Below are 12,747 nucleotides of genomic sequence, written 5' to 3' on the forward strand. Positions count from 1 at the left end.
AGCAACACTAGTATGGGTTGGCCTGGCATCAAAATGATGCCACCAAAGAACAGGATTATTATTTTTCTTCTGGATAACTTCTTCAGGAAACTTTGGAGTTATTCAGTAAACAGGAGAGTGAAATTTTTGAATTGGCTTTCTAATAAAGGCAAAAATGTTTATTCCCCTTAATCCCAGTGTTTTTGAAATTTATGATATTTACGATATTTATGATATGTATCATTCGCTGTTAAGCTAGAACCCCTCACTTGCCAAAATGGATGAAAATAGAAAAGGATGGATAGCTTGCTTCTCTGAAGAAAAAGCCCTGGATTTTAAAAGCTTATAGTTTAAATTCCTCTTAGAAGTTTCAGATGCATATATACAAAATGCTTAATATAATATGATCTAATATGTTACAATGTGTGCTGAAGTAATAATTTTAAATAAAAGGAGATTTAAATAAAAGGAGATTATTTCCAGAACAAACTATGGGAGTTTAGTTTGTAATTATCATAAACAAAACAATTATGTAGTCCCTAGCTGAAAGTTTCTTTTCCTTTTTTTTCTCTTTGTCCTTCGAAGTCTATTGATCCTGGTCAGCAGTTCACATGGGAACACTCTAACCTGGAAGTAAACAAACCAAAGAATAGATATGCGAATGTAATTGCATACGACCATTCTCGTGTTCTACTCTCAGCAATAGAAGGTAAGGAGACCTTTAAAATTAAATTAATTAAATCCCAAATTCTAGAATGATTTTATTAATCAATATCCTCATATATTAAGAAGTGTTAATTAAACTACTTCCAGTAAATTCCAGTAATGACAATTCTTTTCTGATGCTTACTGTCAGTAATGTATTATGAACTTGCCCTAATATGTAAATTCATGTGTAACACTGAATGCGTTTGGACCCTGTGTATATGCCAGTGAATTATGTAAATTAATATTGCTGTTTACACTAACACAACAAAGCAAATGTAGCAGTAAACAAACATACTTGAATTGAGGGATTTGTTGATCAATGAAATTATCAAGATAACCTGCTTACTGAGTTTTACTTGGCAGAATCTTATTTTGGGAAAAAAATCACTTCAGCTTCATGCTCTCTGGGGAAATTTTAAAAATTTTCTCTCTAAGAACTTTAATTTTAATTTGCAGTCTAAATGTTAAACTCGTTTTTTTGAACAAATACCCACATGCAGACATTTTTGGGAGTATCTCACTGACTAAAGGCTGACAATATGATTTAGTGAGAGTTTTTCATTATATCTTTCTTTGTTAAAAAGCTTTCCAAAATCATAAACACTTTAAAGTTTTATCTGAAGCAAACTGTTACAGGTTGTCAGCCCAAGGTATTGTGTCTTTTTACAAAGCATCAGGCCACACTGGTTCTCACTCAGGTTTTTTTTTATTTTTTCCAATTCTGCCTTTCTATTAACCTGCTTTCTCAGCTGAAGACAGATTTTCAGTTTATTCTGTGTTGTTGATATTCAGATATTAATGATGGCCATAATTAAGCAAATTATATATTTAAATGGCACAATTTAAATGAAAATAAGATCTGACTTTAGTTAGCTCTGACAGGACTTGCAGACGATACATAAGATAGAGGGATCTATATTCAAGGTTATAATTATTTCAGTCATAACATGCTACAATTTAAACTGCAAGTGCATTAATTTATAGTTATAAACAGCTGCTTATCTTTGGCTACTTCAGACATAAAGATACTGGATTTATAGGTATAATTCACTTTAATATTAGTTGCTTTGTGAAGAAAAAGGCAGTCCCACTGACTGAAGTTCAGGTCTTTCCTCATTCATTGCATCTGCGTACCATAGGCTTTGATAACATGGATAAGAGCTTCTCGAATATATTACCAAATTTTCATGACTACCTTGAAGAATTTGCATATGATAATCTGCTTGGTTTTGTTCCACCTTTGAGACTTACATAGCAGTCCTGACAAGATTGTTTTGCAACATAACTTACAATTTTTCATATTACCTTGTAGAACAATATAGCTGCATAGAAACCTGCCTCTAGTTGGTACAACCACCTGTATCAACATTTAAGAGAGGGTATTCTAATTAGCAGTATATGTGATGTAACTCATTCAATATATCTTTTTCTGTCTCACTGGTCCAGACAAGAGGTCAAAGTACATGGTCTGAAAAGGTCAGGTACAGCAGCTGGACAGCCTTTCTGAATGTTAAGTTCTTCAGAACAAAATGCTTAACTCAGAGATAAGTCTAGCTGGCAAAAAGAAGACTGAAGTTTTTACAGGGATTTTGTTTGGAAAAAGAGTTGTGTAAAGGAGGAGAGAAAGAGAGAAAAGAAATTAAATGCAAACAAATTTATTTATTCATTTATATATTAGACAACTGGACTGCCATTTTCTACTTTATGTAAATCACCCCTGAAACATGGATTTTTTAAAAAAAATGAACTTACTCAGAGAATGAGAAGAAAATTTAAGAGGAAGAGCAGAAAATGTTAGTCAAAGTAATTGAAAGTATGGACTATGCTTTTACACAAGTGATACTAAAAATACGGGAAAAAATTTGCATTGTACCTGGAAAAGATTGAGTATTTTAAGGAGCAGAGACAAAATACAGTTAAACTGTGATATTTAATTCCCTTTTTTGAGAAATAGGATGATGAGGCTAAAATTTCTAAATATTTCATAGTCATTGAGTCTAAACAGAGAAAAATATTATACCCTTTTGTAATTTTAGTGTTAGATGTAAAAACATGAATGGGATATTTACCCATTTGATGATTTGTATGATTTTAAGTATTTTCCAAGGCTTTAGGTTATGGTGAAAAAAGCATATGATGAATAAATCAAATATTAAATTCCTTTTTATAAAATTACATTTAGTCTTGAAAACAGAAATCATTTAGTATATAATTAGCCTCTTTAGAAATTTTATTCCTAAGATTTTACATGACTGGGTAGAGGAAATTTTGTGTGTGTAGCTTCATAAGCTTAATACATTGGGTTTAGCATTTAGTAAAAAATGCTTCTCTTTCAGGTTTTAAGTAGGTATTTCAGATATGAAAATACACAGTCTGGCCAGCACTTTATTCAGTTGACAGCTGTGTGTCTTTTCATGTTACCCGGGAAATCAATATTTGGAATATTACTTAAAAATATATTCTCCTTTACCTATGTTACTATACAACTTAATCAGGACCCAGATTTGTACTACATTTTGTTACATCTATTTGGACAGTATTTGATTTACATATAGGCCTCATCTGCATTTCTTTGTTGGCCACGAGAAAACTAATATTATCAATGAGGTTTAACTGTACCTTTCTAATGAGAAGAGCTCCATTTATAGCTAGTTGCTAACTGTTTAAGAGCAAATACATATGAAGAAAAGACTAAGAATATGCCAAACTGTAGTTGTACACTGATGAACATTTTGCCTCTTGACAGTGTTGCAGAAATATGGAATATTGTAATTAGTGCTTCAGAATGAGACACTAGGCCAGTTTTGTACAGTAGCAGAACTCTTTGGGCTATTAGAAGTGATTACTAGAAAGTCTTGAGAAGCAATTAGCAGAGATTTGAAATTACTTCTTTCCAGCTGTTGATAATATCAAATTGTTAAAAATTGCATTGGCCGTGAAACACAAGGCTTACACTTTTGAAGTATTTATTTTTGTACCCTTCATAACTCCTATTCAAACATGGTTTTGAATCCCCAGTATGTTCTTGACCTCTCTAACTACATACTGCAGGGAGTTCCACAATATAAATGCTCATTTCACAGGAATACATCTCTTATTGCTGTTTAAATTTCATTACATGAGATGTACATTTGGAGAGAAAACTCAGGTTGAATGTGGTAATTCCGTTTTCCTCCTGGTAAGAAAATTTTACTTCGCAAAATTTCCTTTCCGTGTTCTTGAAATCTGATTGAAGTCTTGAAATCAGTTCATAATGTGCTGTCTTTGGCTGTTTCTGAATGGGCGCTTGGAATTTTAAAGTATAATGGCAGAATGTTAGAATGTAGTGAAGTTTATTATATAAATGCATCTAAATGGATTTAAGGGAGAATTTACTGTCTGAAAAAAACAGATTGAATTAAAACAGCTAGATCTGTGATCTTCAACCTCCAAGAAGTAAATAATAAATTTGGGGGTGGTCAGGGAGTGGATAAACATTCTGCATTCTAAAAAGTCTTGCCAATTCTTTTAGGAGATATCCATTACTAAAAGTTTTCTGTCTGTGGACGTATTCACATAATTCCAGTTATTAAAAGAAAAAAAAAATCATATTTCAGCAGGGTAGTATTTTTGTTTTTGATGGGAAATTTAGTGATTTTAAAATGCTGCTAACACTAGAAAGCTTTGACTGTAATACAAATGGTTGAGAAAGAAAAGGCAAGAAGCTGCTGATATTCTTGTTTGTCAGATGGCCAGTTGCCAGTAAATTGGCTTTGAGTATGCAGACCATCATTGTAAGATTTAGAAATTGTTTGGAGCATTGTAACTACTGAAGAGCCAGGACCTGTACAAACGATTTGCACTCTCTCACATTGCATTTATGTTGCCTTCTGCTAATAATACATGCACATGGAGTAATTGTATGGCCCCTCACCCTACAATCTTGGAGTGCCTTATAAACAACAAAAGTATTTGGTGATGGATACAGAAATACCCATACAGAATATGGATACAGAAATACTGGTGAAGTAGATTTCATGGTGTTAAACCTCTGTGAAGCAGGTTTCATAGAGTAGTCTTCTATGGTGGCTGTCCTGACAACAATGCTGAGACAAGCTGTAGGTGTATGAGTCTACTGATACTGTAATAGTTGTAACTTAAATGCTGCCATTTTTTATATCCTTGAAATCTGCTCAGAAGAAATTTTATTGTGTATGTAGCCATACTTTCCATTGGGAAAAGCTTCAAGAAAACATCTGATGGCTTTGTTCTCAACTGACTAATGAAGATTTGGTACGTGTTTACTGTGCACACTCTTTGAAACTGGCTTTTGCAGGAAATATCAAACCAGATACCATTTCATTTCATATTAGTAGAGGCACTCATCATCTCTTTTAGTGCAGCATCTATAGTATAAATTAGTATTTCTATTCAAGAAAAGATTCCTTTGCCTGTTAACTGCTGTGTTACTCAGTGTTTAAGAGTTAAAGAGATCACTCACTTAGCTTCAGACAGCAGTAAAATAATCACAGTACAATGACATCGCATTAGATTTCAATATCTGCTTTGTAGTACTGTGGAACATACTGCAATCTGCACGTACTGCCATGCATTGTGGATAGTGTCCTGATGCAATGCTCTTGCCTATGCCTCTGAGGACCTGCACAGAACAACCTGTTTATTTCCATTCTGGACTTCTTTATACTAGAAGTTTTTTAGACCAAGACAAAAGAAATTCCTTTCTTTTTCCTAAGAGAGCTCCTCCTTTTTCCCACATTTTTCTGCTGGTTACCTTCCAAGTTTCTCTTCTCACCTGCAGATCTTCCAAGTTTCTCATCTTTCCTGAAGATCTCATACCCTCCTAGTTCTTAGTTTGCATACCTACATTTCACTTTTTCACTATTAGTTTTTATCTTCTTTTTTGCTTTCTTAGTCAGAGTTGGGATTAAAAGCACAAGAGATGGAATTTCATGTTTGGGCTCAGTTGTTTATTAATTTTTATCTATAGTACAGTGAGTGCTACAGTACGTCCAGCTAACAAGCTAAAAATGAATAAATGGCAATGTATCTTGTTTGTTACAAGGTCTTTTAAGGCTAAACAGCCCAATTAAAAGCTAACACCTAGATTATTTTTACTTTTGACCCAATGACTAAACACTCGTGACCTGCAGTGCAGCATTTTCTATCTAATTATAAAAGTACTACCTAAGCCCAAGAAAAAGGGGACAAGAAGAAGGAAAAACCTCTGCCCTAAAACCTCCATCTTGTCTCATACTTAGTACTATATTCTAAAACCCCAAATTCCAAAACCTCCATCACGTGATATTTCACATGTCTATTCAAACTACACACTAGTGATTTTAGTTCTGTTACTCAATTTTGGAAGCCTTCTCTAATGGCCTTAGGTCAAAAGTAATGTTCTTTTGGAGGCCAGTGCTTGACAGCACAGAAGGTTCAAAATTTCATTTTCAGGGTTCCAACATTTCCTTTTCCTTTTGCTTTCAAATACTTCTCTTATGTCCTCTAAATAATCCCTTTCTTTGTCGTGTATAATTCTGCATCTTCTGCCTATCCCTTGTCAACATTGCCTACTTTCCATAAATTCTCTATAATTCAGTGTTTCTGTTTTAGACTCCATGTCATTATCCCTTCCCTCTTCACCAGACTCTCCTAGTACTCCCAGCAGTCCATTCACAGTCCAGCTATCTGTAAGTTTTCTTTTCTTTTCATGACATTTCTTTTTCATTCTTACCTTACTTTGTTAGGATGATACATAATGACTTTTCCTCAGTCTTCGTAAAAAACCTTCATTTTAAAAATATTTATTACTAGAGAACCCTCATTGGTTTTGTACTGATCCATATTTCAGTGAGTTCATAAAGTACAGATTTGTGCTTAGACCATTTCAATTTGGTGATTCAGCTGGATAAGCACACCATGTGATGGGTGAGAAACTGGTTCACAGGTTAGACACAAAGGGTTACAGTGGATGGGGTCACATCAGACTGGTGACCTGTCACTAGTGGGGTTCTGCAGGGCTCCACCTCAGGGCTGGTGCTTTTCAACCTTTTCATAAACAACTTGGATGCAGGACTGAAAGGGATACTAACCATGTTTGCAAATGATAGGATGAGGAAGCTGTTGGATCCCTTGAAGGCAGGGAGACAAATCAGGGAGCTAAACAATCAACAACCACATGAAACTCAACAAGGGAAAGTTCAGATTCTGCACCTGGGATGGGGCAACCTTGGAAGTACAAACTGGTGGGAGAATGAGATGCTGGAGAGCAGAAAAGGAGCAAGTTGAATGTGAGCCAGCAGTGCCCTGGAACCCCTGGCTGGCCAGGCATGTCCTGGGGGGCATCAGGGACAGCATGGCCAGCCAGGGCTGCTGTCACAACCCACAGCAGGGGACACCTTATCATGGTGAGCTCTCATCAGGATGAATAGACACCAGACCATGTCAGGGCTCTTATGCTTTTATTGTAGACATGCCTTAACTCCAGTAATCAGACAACTGTTCAGGCTCAAAAAGTGTTGTCTAACAAGCCTTTACACTCTTACAATCTGCTTCCATAAAAGTGGTGGCCCTTAATTTTGTACAGTACCCTTACACAGTTCTCACCTCCTAAAATAAACCCCTCAAAGGTGCTGGCTAACAAGCCACAACACACCTCCACAATCTCCCCACTCCTGCAATAAAGTTCAGTATGGAGTGTAGGATAGAATATGACAGCTGTGCTGTGATCAGACAAAGCAGAAGGGAGAGAGAACAAAGTATCACCAGTCCTTAGATTCCACATTGTTCCTGCCATGTGGATGGGGCAGAGCTGGAGTGGTGCAACAGAAAGCAAAAGAGAAATAGATGAAAAAGAGGATAGCTAGGGGCCTGATCTGCATCCTTTTATAGTTAATCTGCTGCATGCCTCTTACATAAATTAGATTTTTCGTGCTGTTTTGTTCACACCTGCACAACCAGCCTGTGATTTTTGCTCTGACATTGTTCAAAACACCAGACATTGACTTAAACCAGTAGTACAGCTTCATCAACTCTGAGTTCATCATGGTTTTTTTCCAACTTTTTTACAACCATGACAGAATTTAATCCTATTACTTCACACTATTTATGCACATGACTAAAACACGTCTTAGGGAAGCGGCACAGAAACAAAGCTTTATAGTTTAATTTATTTTAAATAGAAGGGCTGTTCACTACTGAGCCTTTGTAAAGGCTTGAAATAATTTCATTATTTAATTTCAGTTTGTGAATAAGATGTGAAGTCTAATTAAAGTTACTTAAGATTATAACTCTCTTCAGGAAGTCAAGTGAATCATTCCTAAGGTGTACATTATTAGCCTTGGGCATCTAAGTCTGTATTGCAGTAAGCTGTACTGTCAGCTTGTGAGTTCTCAGCATAAATTGCGAGCAATACAGTTCATGGGTTTTTTAATCTTTCATACTTTAATTGTGGCATTGGTTAATTTATTTCATTGCTCATTCACTCTTACTGTGTAAAAACTAAACTTCTTTGTTCTCTTGAGATATTTCAAAATTGATTGTCTTTTATGCTGAACTACTCATCTGATTCTTCCCCCCTTTGAGCTTAACTTCTGTCTGGCTAAATAAAGAGATTGTAGACACTGGTCATTCATCACCATAGCTGAAAATGCTGTTAGAAAATAGTTGTGGTAGAATCATGGTTCAGGAGCTTCATCTTTAACTGACTTCTTGTGCAGAAACTGTGTCTCTGCTTTCGTGAATCTTGTAGAAGTCAGGTTATACTGCATGGATTACCCTAAATTTACACTTCAGGTGTGCCATCCTAAAGGTACAGTAAATCCCACTGATGACAAAAGACTTAGGTAAAGTTCATATCAATATTACAGAATTTGGTTGCTTTGTCCCTTTTTTGACCCGTGCTTTTACAGCCAACTGACCTCTCTTAACTATTAAACCCAAATTTAAGTAATGATGGCAATTGCTGCTGTGCTTGTGGGTATGTTGCCTTCAAGCTATGGCAGCTAACAAAAGTTTGCAGGATTTCATTGTACTGCAGTCAGACTGGTTGTCATTTGTTTGTTTTTGCACTATTAGCCTTGACAGAAAATTGTTCTGTTTTCTCAGCTCGGAGTGAGGTTATGGCCAGAAAAGTCATTTCAGAAAGGGACATTTTAATATTTAGATTAACTTGTCTTTGATGACTTTTTATGCTTTGTCATTGTAGATATTTACAGATATTCAGGTTTTGTATTTGTTATTTTTAAAAAATTCATTACTCCTCTTTTGATAAGGCACTTTCCCTAGAGGGCTTTAAGGATTTTGGAGCAGGATGTGAAACTGAGGTCATGCATGAAAACAGTGATGAAAAGAGACTCTGTGAGAAATGGGTTTGATACTTCAAGGGACTATGAGAATGGATGGAGAGCAGAGAACCTAACTAATGGATACTGTATGTGAGAGAGACAATGGAACTGAGCATTCTGAATTAAGTTATTCTTGATCTCAGCAGAGATAAAACCCTATTGAGTATTGTATTCTTCTAGAGATAAATCCTTGATGAAAATCTCAGTGCAAGTGTTGGAGCAATATGTTTTTCATTGGTTTTTTTTTTTTTGGTCTGGTTTTTTTTTGTTGTTGTTTTTGTTTGGTCGGTTGGTTGGTTGGTTGTTGTTTTTTCCTAAAACTTCATTGGTTAATTCATGAATGGTTGCTCAGGGCCTGTGGTAAATGGATTTTCATGTCCATATACACAGTATATCCTTATTTTGTGCAGTGAAGCTGACTTGCCTTGTAAAATAATTTTTTAAGCTAAAGGACATACAGAGTTTTTTGTGTCCACATTACAGAAATAAAGTGGAGAAATGGAGTGAAAATTTCCACTTTAGTATATATTTGGAGAAATCCTCTTTGCAAGATCAGTAATTGTTAATCTTAATTCTTTCTTACTTGAATCTTAGATCAAGGAAGATATGAAGCTTTTCTTCTTCCTAATTTAAAGAATTAGAACTTATTTAATGCAGACATTTTATATATTAATATGGTTTATCAATACATTTAATACAAATTAGCAAGTAGAAAGAGTATTTGCAATTTTAGTCACTCTGAATTTTTTTGCATCAGGTACTTGTATTGGTTGCTAAAATTTTTAAAGATCATTCTTTAGGGAACAGCTTGCAATAGTTCTCATGCTTAATTTTCACACTGAGTTTGTGCATTATCAGTTCCAGAGGACAGCTTTCCCAGAAGATCATTTAACCACTTTACAAAGTGTTGTTTTTCATTTTTTCCTCCGGCTTTTATTTATAACATGTGCTTCAAAGTATGATACCAGGCATCATAATATAATTCTAATTTATGCAGAAAACATTTTTTACCAGCTTTCTCATTCCTTTGGTAATAATACACAGTTGGTGTAGATTTCTCCTGTTGGCTTCATTCTTCCTTCTCATCTGTTTTGTGAAGAAAAAATGTTTTATTATCTTGATAAAGGAAGAAAATACAGCATTGTGCCTAGGAGTTGTATTTTCTATATCATTAATTCTGATATCCACAATAAGAAGTGCCACATAAAACAGCTTCAGGTCTACAAGAGTGATGCTTTTGAACTCCACTTTCTACCTTTCATGAAGGGAAAAGCTATAGACTATGCAGGTTAACAAATTTTTTGTTTTGTTTTATTTTTCTCCTGGAAGAGACTTCCAGTCAGGTCAGATCAGTCAGACAGTCTTCCTGTGTCCATTCATGCATCTTGCCTGAGGAGTGCCATTTTCTGCCTTGTAACCCTGAAGTTACAAGGTCTTTCTATCTCCAAAATATTTTGTCAGGTATTTCTTCTAATTGTGTACAGAAAGTAAAAAAATAACTAAAATTTTAATTTAAATATGATTTGAACATATAAAATGAGAATTTATATGGAACTTTATTGGGCATGAAGGCAAAATTTTTTGCTAGACTACAGTTGCAGTAACCCATAATATGAATAATTTCCAGATTATATTGGACCTTACTTATTGTGGCATTTAGTCTGTGGGTTCATTTACCGCTAAGTAAGTAGTGGAATGAAACATTCAGGCTTACCCTGAATGAGTGCTGAAACTATTAAAATTGTAGCTAAAAAGGAACAGTCAGTTTTAAAGAGGTGCCCCTAATTTCCATTCAAATTCAAAAAAAAATTGGAAGACATTTTCAGATGTATGCCACTTAGAGTCAGAAAAACAGGACTGTGCACTTCCAGTAATTTCTGATTTGGGATCACCCGCAGGAAATAATGCATCAGAATAGATTTGAAGATTTGGTTTATGACAAAAATCTTGGGATTTTTTTATTTACAATTTATTCTGTTTCCTAGTCAAAGAAACTCAATTTTGTTGCTTTGTGGAGGGAAAACAGTCATAGCTGTAGAACAAATCTGGTGCTTGTATCACCACCTTGACTCTCTCTTGAAAGAGTTTGTGGAACCTGCGCCATTTCTTGGGATTGTAGACTTGTGCATAGCAGATTGGCTGCATAAATATAAATAATTTCTGCTCAAAGAAGTGACTTCTGTCAATTACTTCAGCAAAATTTACCAAGGTGCAGATATCTTTATTCAGCTAATTAACACTGCTTTGCCGTTCAGCCAGCACTGAGATCTCACATAAGTAACTTAGTTCTTTCTTTAGTCATCAGCTAAAAAAACAGCAATGACATAAAAAGTGCTCCCCTCATTGCTTTATCTTTCAACATGCACATAATCTGAGCTAAAGCTGGGCTGATGAATTCAGCAGTAGTCTGAGAATTTTAAGTCCATTTTTATCCATTTCCATGAGTATGGCTGCCTTATTAGTGCAGACTAGTAATGCAAGCTTTGCTACAGACAATACACCTCCTTGGCCTGAGTAGGCAGCATATTCCAACTCTCAGTCCAGGCATCCTGTTGCATACCCTGAATTAAGTAGACTGCAGTTAGGAGCTGGCATGCTTCCAGTCTTACAAAGGTCTTTATTTCATGCATACACCGTATAGAAAATTTCACTGTTTTTTAAATCTGACTTACATAACTTTTTTTGTTACAATAAAACCCATAATTATCTTCCCATTTAATGGGGAAAATTAATACAGCAGTGATATGAATAGTCTTGACAATATTTTTTTTCCTTCTGTATTTAAAGGAAATGCAATGACCTCAACAAGAATGTTTGAGGAGCCTAGCCAGGGTGTCCAACAGAATCCTCCCTGTCTGTCCCAAATAGAGACTGACATGTTTTGGGTGTTGGCAGGCAGCATCAGACCAGCTTTTAAATGCTGCTGTGTTGACCCCCAGCTGTCTCCACCTGATACAGATTTTCAGGCTTCTTTTTTACTTCTTATCAAACGAAGTCTCTTGTTTCAAAAGAGCAGTTATTCCCACAGAGATCACCCTGCGTCTTGACTCCCCAGATGGCATACACTCACTTGTAAGAACCTGTGTGCTGGTTGGCACGGGGCAAGCCAAGGTCCATCAAATCAGCTGTGTCATGGGATTTTCCAGCCCTTCTACAATACAGCACAGCACTGTATTTTCACTCTTCTCTCTTTGCAGGCATACCGGGCAGCGACTATATCAATGCCAACTACATAGATGGATACAGGAAGCAGAATGCCTACATAGCAACGCAGGGGGCACTGCCAGAAACCTTTGGTGACTTCTGGAGAATGATGTGGGAACAACGAGGCGCAACTGTTGTCATGATGACGAAACTAGAGGAAAGGTCCAGGGTAAGGAAAGCTTGTGCAAGGTTAATAATATTAACCTGAGTTACCACTAATATCAGTTTTTTGTTTTCTTCATGTGTGTTTGCCTGCCCTCCTAATATGTATAAAAACTGATTTTATTTTTAAGGTTGCCAGTTAAAAGTGACTTCACCATGAAAATCACTTACTTATAGGAGATCTTCACTATGAAACTACCAAGTCATGACACTTATTTAGTATTTTTCTATGCTCCAAAAATTTTCATTTTTTGATCACAATGATTTCAGGGGTTGTTTTTTAATCATGTTGGAAATCTTATGAGGTGACCAAAAGACTTGCTTGTCTCTAGTAATAAGAATATGAATGTAT

General features: G+C 35.6%; 1 protein-coding gene across 2 annotated transcripts in view; it reads left to right on the plus strand.

Annotated features, from left to right (window-relative positions):
- Positions 1-12,747, plus strand: part of PTPRD (protein tyrosine phosphatase receptor type D) — a 354,920-nt gene that overhangs the window by 295,000 nt on the left and 47,173 nt on the right. For both annotated transcript variants that reach the window (XM_056514163.1, XM_056514162.1), the window contains 2 exons: positions 565-688; positions 12,227-12,402. In XM_056514163.1, the coding sequence (XP_056370138.1) occupies positions 565-688; positions 12,227-12,402 (300 nt within the window). The remainder of the gene's footprint in view (positions 1-564; positions 689-12,226; positions 12,403-12,747) is intronic.

This window comes from Oenanthe melanoleuca, chromosome Z (assembly GCF_029582105.1).
Source record: "Oenanthe melanoleuca isolate GR-GAL-2019-014 chromosome Z, OMel1.0, whole genome shotgun sequence".
Lineage (NCBI taxonomy): Eukaryota > Metazoa > Chordata > Aves > Passeriformes > Muscicapidae > Oenanthe > Oenanthe melanoleuca.